This window comes from Mercenaria mercenaria, chromosome 11, assembly GCF_021730395.1.
Source record: "Mercenaria mercenaria strain notata chromosome 11, MADL_Memer_1, whole genome shotgun sequence".
NCBI lineage: Eukaryota > Metazoa > Mollusca > Bivalvia > Venerida > Veneridae > Mercenaria > Mercenaria mercenaria.
The window spans coordinates 38,008,151-38,018,242 of NC_069371.1; the positions used below are offsets into that span (position 1 = coordinate 38,008,151).

A 10,092-nucleotide genomic window follows, 5' to 3' on the forward strand; every position below is an offset into this window, starting at 1 on the left:
CTCAGGTGAGCGACATAGGGCTATCTTGGCCCTCTTGTTTTTTGTTGTAGTTGGTTTTTTTTTTCAAACATTCAAAGATAAATTTTGTAAGTCCACCGACAGTATTCATGTAACTACGGGATCGTGAAAATATATATATCTTTCCACAAGCTGAGGACTGAGTATCGATGTCCCATACTTTGAGCTTGAAACAAAGAAAGGAAGATACTACGATGGTAAAAATTCGAATAACACGTACCTACGATGCTTAAAACTCGAGACAACGAAACTACGATTGTGGAAAGTTGAAATTGTTCCTACTAGACCTTTCTAACGTAAACGTAATTACGAAACGGAATACTGAATCCGTAAAATTTTAGGCTAATTTGTGGTCTAATGGAGACAATTTCATCCAATAGTAATGCAATAGTAACCTCCCTTAGACCATTATTTGCAAATAACATTTACGGATTCAGTAATCCGTTTCCGATTTACGTTTACTTTAGAAATGTCTACTTGTCATGTGGTTGATTTGAAAAGTACGAGAAACCCTAAGTGCCTGTAGTTTCAGCCAAGTAATTTAAAATAATTTATTGTGAAATCTTTATCTTATAGCCATTGCCATTGGCCACAGTCACGTGATTAGTGAAAAAAAAGCCTTAATACACACTCTTAAACTCCTTTAAAAAATCAAGCAACACCAAATCATAGAAAAAAAAGGATTGTTTGGTGTGAAAACTGAACAGCATATTAAACATGTATATTACTCTACAAAACAATTGTCATTTTACCGATATATATATGAGCAACACCATGAGAAAACAACATAGTGCATTTGCGACCAACATGGATCCAGATCAGCCTGTGCATCCGCGCAGTCTGGTCAGGGTCCATGCTGTTCGTTTTCAAAGCCTTTTGCAATTAGAGATACCGTTAGCGAACAGCATGGATCCAGACCAGACTGCGCGGATGCACTATGTTGGTTTTCTCATGGTGTGGCTCATATATTGAATTCAGGAGAAGGACTGCATAAAGGGGCCACACTTTCGGACAGTTCAACGTCTTTTAAATCTCGTCATTTTCAAACAGTTGTTACGGATCTTCGTTTTGATGCATTTGCAATAATGTACCAGAGCAACTTTTTGAGAATATCTTATGTATCCAGTCGTACGAGACAGTACGATAGTTCATGCGATGTACAGGTAGGTTGTTGGTAAGACAGTTTTTATTACTCCTCTACTGGTTGAAAATCAGTTTCGGAGACTATAGGATTGCGCTTACCCGTCCGTCTTTCCGTCATTCAGTTCGTCCGTCCACAATTTCGTGTCCGGTCCATAACTTTGTCATTTATCAAGGGATTTTAATATTACTTGGCACAAATGTTCCCCGTGATAAGACGATGTGCCATGCGCAACACCAAGACCCCCATGATAAGACGACGTGTGTTACGCAAAACCTGGACCCCTAGCTCAAAAGTCAAGGTCACAGTTGGAGGTCAAAGGTCAACAGGGCTTTTTTCCCTGTCCGGTCCATAACTTTGCCATCCATGAAGAGATTTTAATATTACTTGGCACAAAAGTACCCCATAATAAGACGATGTGTCACGCACAACTTTTAGCTCAAAGGTCAATGTCACACTTGGCAGTCAAATGTTAACATGGCATTAACAGGGTGTGTTTCGTGTCCGGTCAAGAACTCTGTCATCCATCAAGGGATTACAGTATTACTGGCATAAATGTTCCCCATAATCAGACGACGTGTCATTAGCAACACCCAGAACCCTAGCTTAAAGGTCAAGGTCACAGTTGGAGATAAAATGTCAATAGGTGTTTTTTCCTGTCCGGCCTATAACTTTGTCATGCAAAACAGGATTTAAATATCAGTTGGCACAAATATTCCTCTGGATAAGACAACATGTCATGCGCAAAACCTGGGCCCTTAGCTGAAAGGTCAAGGTCACACTTGGCAGTCAAAGGCCAACAGGGCTTTTTTCCTGTCCTGTCTGTAACTCAACACTTTAAAGGGATTTTACTTGGCACAAATGTACCCCATGATAAGACGATGTGCCAAGTGCAACACCAAGACCCGTATCTCAAAGATCAAGGCCACACTTGGAGGTCAATGGTCGATATGGTTTTTTTAACTGTATGATCAATAACTCTGTCATCTATGAAGGAATTTTAATTTTACTTAACATAAATTTTTTCCATAATGAGGCAATGTGTCTTACGCAACCCCTTATCGCTAACTCAAAGGTCAAGGTCACTGTCAGAGGTCAAATGTCAATAGGACTTTTTTTTCTTTCTGGTTCATAACTTTGTCTTCAATTAAGGGATTTTAATATTACTTGACAAAAGTGTTCCCCAAAAGGAGACAATATGTTATGGGCGATACCATGACGTCTAGTGCAAAGGCCAAAGTCACACCTGAAGATCAAAAGTCAACAGTGATCTTTTTCGGTCCAGTCTGTAAAATATTTTCATAGTAGCTAATGTGTCATATGGAACCAACTAACAAAAGTGTTGGTTTTCTTCAGAGTAACTTCCCTTTAATATGATGGTTTCTTACATTTCTTCTCATATTTTCCCACTTACTACATGTACTTTTACATTTATAGATGTTATGAAACAACTATCAACAATCAACTGTAGTTTTTTAATATTCAAATTTTAATCTAAGTGTTATGTAAAAACATATTGTATATATAGTACAATATTGACAGATATCAGATAATAATGTTATATTGCAGTAGAGAAAATAAGGTGCCTTCAAGTAGGGGCCTATGTATTGCATGGCAATACTTCTTTCACTTCTTTACCAAATATTTCTGTGTTTTGATTGTAATTATATCACTAAACCTTAAAGTTATATTAAACATATGGAATCTATTTATGTAAATGGCTTTTACGAAGACAGTAAAGTCAATTACTGTTTTTATCGTGGGTGAGACTGAAAATCAAAATCGTTTCAGAAACTATTAATTACAAGAAACTATAAGTGGCCTGTGCAAATTTGAGTGCCGCATCTCCAGAAATGCAAGTGATGTAACGTAAACAGAAGATCACTGATAAAAGTCGAAAGAATTACGTCTCGGATTGAAAACACAAATAATATATAACAAAAATGACACGATTTGCAATATAAACAAGGCATCTAGCAGCTTTATTTGCATTTTCTTACCGTCTGTCTGCCACTCTGTGCCAACGGTCGAGGATGTTTACGATTGAAATGTCACTGCAAGGAAACTATTATTCGCTCTTTACGTTCCTTGACCCCAAACTAAACACTTCTGTTTTCGAACGTATTTTGCAGAATGTTTGCTAGTTAGCTACAAAATATATCATTTTCTTCCGATCTAGCCCATATTTATAAGCATAGACGGGGACTAAAATCACAATTGAGGCTCGAACGTCCATGATTTTCCATACGTCAAATTTCATATCAGATATTTGACGTCATTTATGACGTCGTTTTCATGTGTGTCACGTCACATGTGGGAAAATTTTCGCACAGGCGAAAATATTTTTGTGTAACACAAAAGAGTGTTTTCTTTATCAACATACATGGAAAGAAGATTTATTGCAAACGGTATGATAATATTCAATGCAAAATCACTTGAAAGGCGATCATACTGTTTGTGTAAACGTCTATATAGTAAAATACGGATAACCTAAAATCATGAATAAATAGCTCATTATTTACATTTTAAGACCATTGAAAATTGCTTAATTATCTGTATTTATTTAGCTATTGTATCATATAAACTACAGTTTTTAGCTGTAGATGAAAACTTTTCTTCCTGAACAGTTCTGTAAATAAGTATTGTAACCAGTTCGTGAAAACAATGGTTAGTCCGACGCCGGTGTGAATACAATATTCCTTTTATTCTTCGAATAGTCGACCTAAAAATATATAGGGGCTTCACTCCCAGGACATGCGATAAGGTATCCTCTATTAATGGTTTTCGTATGTATTACAATATATACGTTGTGTATTATGTTAAAATAGTTGAACTTCATCTGTAATAGTTACGGAGTTTTCACAACGACTTCGCACAATATCAACACATCCGCCACATCGTGTTTGATTTTCAAGAACTTCCCATAGATTGTGTTAATGCATGGTATGGTGAGGTGAAATGGTTCTTTGTCAACAGCTGGACCAAAGTACGTTCTACAAAGCTTCCCGTTGTCGTTAAGGACATCAACACGGCTATTTGATACAGTGATTGTGAAGTTGGTGTTCCTGTGATAATCTGAAATGTAATAGATAAAACTTAAGTTGTCTATAAATTTACTGTCTTAGATGAATCTAGAAAATGAAGTAAAGATATTTTATATCGATCATTTTAAAGCGGTATTAGTTTTAAATCAAATATATCTGGACTCCAGTCAAACGTCTCCACAAAACACACATTTTGATGTAAAATAACACGATTTCGATATCAAACCATAACGTATTGTAAGTAAATCTCTTTTAACCTTTCTAAAATGGACTATCATTCGATTTGGACTGTACCATCTATTATTCAAAGGGATGTTCACTGGAAATTTATTACAGTGCGGACCATGATGATCTTCGTCTGGACTGGTCGCAAAGGCAAAATTACTTGCCACCAGCAGGCTAAAGGTTAATGTATACAGGCTCAACTCCATATATGAGAGCCAATACTGTGGAATCTGGTAAATAAGCGCATATTCGAATATAAGCGCATATCAAAAGTAAGCGCATACGGCCTTACCGTTATTCCGTATGGGATAATAAGCGCATGCTATGTCCTTGCATTTTTGTACCATAATTTTGTCTCGAAAATAGGCGCATATCCGATTACTTGTATTTAAATAATGACAATCGTGCTGGAATGTAGTACACAGCCTGTGTACAGACTTCAAATTTAGTTTATCCCCCTTTACTTCCCCGCATTTCCACAGTCGAGAAATCCAAGAAAATAAAAAATTGAGTCCTGATGTACGCAGTAGCCTTTAGAAGTTTGTCAGTTTTATATATGATAAAATGTCAATTATTTGGTGTGTTTATGCCAATCAGCTTTTAATGTGAGTAACAATATTTCAAAAATACCAAGATATCCGACAAACAAGTGTATATATAACAGAGTCCAAACAATATGTTGATTGTTAGAAGAATATTTCTTACAGCAACAAAAATTCCGGAAGTATATTTCAACCTCCTTCACGGGACCAGGTGTACCAAATTCCACTGCCCAGTAATTTATGTCACCACTATTTGTGTGTGAACATGTGTCTGCCGTGCTGGCAGCATCACTGTAACCATCAATAGCACGGTCAGCCGATTCAGGTTTACCTCCCCAGACCAGTGTAGACGATTGCCATGCCACTGCTCCTTCTAAAAGTTTGATATCTGTGTTAAATAAAAATGAGACAACATTTTTGTATAAAGCAAAAACACCTAGTTGTTTAGATCTCTATACAGATTTGCTATAGGCAATAATTCCACTATTTCTACACTATAAAATATCAGATTGGATTTAGGGTAACTGTGAGGTTGGTATGCCCAAAGCCTTCATTAAGAGGTGTAGTCCCTATTTTTAATAAATTCTATAAGGCTAATATTTAACATTTGGACACAGGTGGACGGATAGCTAAGTGGTCTGCACACTGGCCTTCCAATCCTGAGGTCGGGGGTTCGATCCCCGGCAGCTACTCGGGAATTTTCAGAAACGTTTTTCAGTGTTTCCCACCCAACTAGAGGTGTACTGGTCAGGAACCCAGGCAATCCTTGCGTGTATCAGTACACTGGGCACGTTAAAGAACCAGGCTGTCTCTTCGCAACGACCTAGGCTAAGTTAGCCGGACAAGCCTGTATCTGGTTTCTGATCTCTCTGTCGTGGGGGCTTTGTCTCACTCTGTCCATCTGGTCAGATCGCTCTGTGTCTGTACTAGTAGAGGATGAATTATGCGCCCTGTGTGGCTGCATTTGAACTATGTAAAGCGCCTTTGAACGTACAATTGGTCATGAAAAGGGCGCTATATAAATCTGGTACAATAATAATAATAATTTATTATAAACAATTGAATGACTTTTCATATTTAATTAAAGATTTTTTTAACGAGTTGAATAAAATGATAAATATCGGGGCTCTGTCGAGTATTTTATCTTCTTTTTAGTTAGCTAACTAAATTCAATGTAGTAAGACAATAATGTAAATTCTTTTTCATCCATGTTATTTTTCTTTCCTGAAACTTCGAAATTTCTTCATTCTTTACCTGTTAAAGACAAACGGCTTCTATACAACTTCAACGTTACAGTGCAGTATCAAAATATGTAATGTAGAATAAGGCAATACAGATCAACATAATAATAATTGCAACTTCACTAAATTAATGACTAATCCTACCTTTCAGGTATTACAACACATGTTCATAAATGTGACATTTTGATACAGGGAAAAATACATTTTGATACAAGGAAAAATATGTATCACGCACAATAAACTTTCAATGCACCAAAAGTTCACGTTAGCCCAACTCCAACCCAAAATCCTGGAGTCGCTCCTAATTTCGGTGGCGCACATAATTCATAATTGACACAGGACCCTCATATACTTATAATTATCCCTAGGGTGTTGTAATTCATACTTGGCACGCGAGAATATCATTAAAAAATCGCGATTCGACGAGGTGTGAGAAATCCTGTAATATGACCGGGTACTGTTCGAACTTTATAAACATAGTTTTATAACAATATATTCTTTTGAAATGAAATTCAGCTTCAAAGTATTGTATTCGTAACATATTTTCTAAGTGAGCTAAACACAAGGCTGTAAAGGTATCTTTTAAAAAAAGAAACATGAATGTAATTTAATCAAATTATGATCAAAACATTTTATTTTAGATGAAACTTCAACAGAATTAAAGTATTAATAATGAATATCTTCTTTTTCCAATTATAATGAAAATTATGTTAAAACTTTCGTGATCTATATTCTAATATAACATAAAGGGTTCTAAACAATTAGACCGCCCACTAAGCTCAATAGGGAGAGCGCAGATCTACGGATCGCGGGGTTGTGAGTTCGATCCCCGGGCGGGGACGTATGTTCTCCGTGACGATTTGATAAACAACATCGTGTCTGAATTCATTCGTCCTCCACTTCTGATGCATGTGGGGAGGTTGACAGTTACTTGCGGAGAACAGGTCTGTACTAAGATAGAATCCAGGAACAATGGTTAGGTTAACTGCCCACCGTTACATAACTGAAATACTGCCGAAAAACGGCGTTTTAAATATAACCATATTTGTTTATAACTACCTATTGATGTTTTGAAATAGCATAGTTCATTAAATGTTTGCTTTGGGCATCTCTATATGGAATAAGCTAAAGGTGTTCGTAGTAATATTTATTTAAAGAAAATTAGCCCCGTTTGATTGAAATGAACATTTTGCTGATAATAACATCATACAGAGGTCTCTTGATCGATATAACCTAAATGACAGAAACCTTACGTAAAACCTTGTGTATTCCTACTGTAAGTTTCAGTCTCTATTCTCTATTATTCTACTGTTCTATATTATTATATTATTTAAGTCTCACTTTTCATGACATAATGTATTTTCATCCACATTCATGAAATATTCATGAAAACCTTTCTAAAAGAAATATGAGAGGCTATACAGTTTAAAAACATAGGAACAATAAAAACATAAAATATTGACGTTTAGATGTCAGTGTAATATAACTGTTAAATGTATCCTTTTCAAACATCAAGGTAATGGCTATGGTATTTGATCTACTGATACCATTTGACAGTCCGAATGAATGTATTACCCTATTTATCCTTTTACCGTTTTTTTTCTTCTTCTGTGTTAATCTCATATAATTTACACAATGGTTTAATATATGAGCCGCGCCATGAGAAAACCAACATAGTGGCTTTGCGACCAGCATGGATCCAGACCAGCCTGCGCATCCGCGCAGTCTGGTCAGGATCCATGCTGTTCGCTTTCAAAGCCTATTGCACTTAGAGAAACTGTTAGCGAACAGAATGAATCCTGACCAGACTGCGGTCGAACTTTTGGAATTCAATTGAGTAATAAAAACTTTTTGACAATCGATTAGGTTACAATTTTTTTTATCGGAATTTCACTTTTATTTTAATATTTCGTTTGGTTTGTGTTTAGTCACGCTTTTTCTACTTGAAAGTTTTACTGAAAGTTTTACTGATGGTCATGCAAAAAGCCTTGTTTTGATAAGGAAATACGAAATAGCATTCATAAATTTTACAGCTGAAAGTTATTACTTCACACATTCCAAAGGTAACAAACAAATTAAAAATGGCATGTTTTAGAGATATTAATTTCCAAATTAAAATCGAAGGGATATAGTTTTGTCATAGTCCGTGTCCGTTTGTCTGTCGTTCGGAAGCCATAGCTGTTATTCAAAAGCCATACTGAGTTCATAATTACTTACCATTTGTATATACAGCTGAACAACGACAAAGAAATGAACATAGACAATGTCAAAACTATATTCCTCCAATTTCAACGGAGAATAAATATCTCAAAACATGACATTTTTTATTTGAAAGTGATCTTTTAGAATATGTGTGATACTAAAAATAATAGCGTGATCTTTTAGAACATGCGTGATACTAATTTTAGCGGTAACTTTAAGTCATCTATTTTCATATTTCTTTATTCAAAGTATACTACGCTACTGTAATTAATATGTCCATCCCTAAGACTTTCAGTAAAACTTAGGCGTTACTTAACACACAACAAAGCAAATATTCAAAATAAAGGATAATTTAAGAAAAAATAAAAAAATTTAAACATAACCATTGCCACATATTTTACACTACTGAGATTAATTTCAAAAGCCACGTTCCACAGCACGCGGATGTGCACACACACACAAACACGCACACACACACAAGCACACATACATAAGAGGACAAAATGAACAAATAAAGGACCACAGTGGGATATCGCTTTGGAACGGTCAGTGGCAAAGACACCACTTTAAGGTTGACGTCGTTTTAAGTATAAGTGGTAAAAAAAGAATTTGTTTTAGATGTTTCAGCAGGAACAACCAGCATATGATAAAAGGAATAGTAGCCTACATTTGTGTCTTTCCACATTGAATGAACCAAACCTGATGAAAAAAAAACAATGATAAACTGCTCGGCAGATTAAGCTCAACTCGTTCAACAAATTAACAGACACTCATGTAATATCCGCTTTTTATGATTTTCAAATTTGATATAACCTACGTTGCGAACTTTGTTAAAAAATCATCTGAAATTGTTACGGAGTTTACACTACGACTTTAAACAATACCATTTTAGCCGCCATCACGTGTTTGATATTCTAGAATTTCCCCTACTTTGTTTTTATTTTATCAAATAAGTCATACAGAAGGTAAGCTCTTACCAAATTGTCTTCGGAAGTAGATTTTCCAGCCGAGTTTTGGTTCCCCCGATTTTGTATTATCGGTTGGATAATAATCAGTAAGGACGCATTTTCCATCGTCTTTATGGAAATTTACCGACAAACAACCAGACATGTCACATAGGGTAACACATGCCTGTACAGAGTTTGTATCGTAACTAGAAATAGCATTTCCATTTATTTCATTTTCTGAGTATAACTCATAAACGAACGTGTTTGTTAGACCATATACTACCGCGCAAAGATGAAAACAAGCGTACAACAAAATAACCATATCCATGGCTTTACTCCGAGACGTCAAGCTTCTGGAATGAATGTTCTATGACAGAAATTAATATTTAGCCTCACTTTGACAACAGCCTCACTTTGAATCCAGCGTATTACATGCGCTTACTATAGGCAACGTGATCATAATCGCGTCTAACTTGAAACTTAAAACTTGCCATAATACATTGTGTAAGTTTCGTGTCAGTTTGATTTCGCGATTTTTTAAGTAATAGACATATTGGCGTTGCTAAAAGTCGCTTTTCCTATTTGGCCATTTTCTTGTGTCAACAATTTTAAATACTCTCGGGTGTCATAAATTCGAGTACCCTTTTGTGCTTGAACATCAGCGAGAATAAAACGCTCACGCATATTATCTAGTTAACAGTATTCGAATATTCAGCATTCAATTCAGCATGA

The 10,092-nt window shown here is 35.8% G+C and overlaps 1 protein-coding gene across 1 annotated transcript; it reads right to left on the minus strand.

The window, feature by feature from the left end:
• Nucleotides 1-4,007: 4,007 nt before the first annotated feature.
• LOC123530895 (uncharacterized) lies at nt 4,008-9,723 on the minus strand. Its single transcript, XM_045311672.2, has 3 exons — nt 9,391-9,723; nt 5,134-5,358; nt 4,008-4,234 (listed from the first exon to the last, which is right to left on the minus strand). The coding sequence occupies exons 1-3, from the start codon at nt 9,686-9,688 to the stop codon at nt 4,008-4,010; spliced, it is 750 nt and encodes a 249-aa protein (XP_045167607.2). The 5' UTR covers nt 9,689-9,723.
• Nucleotides 9,724-10,092: the final 369 nt, after the last annotated feature.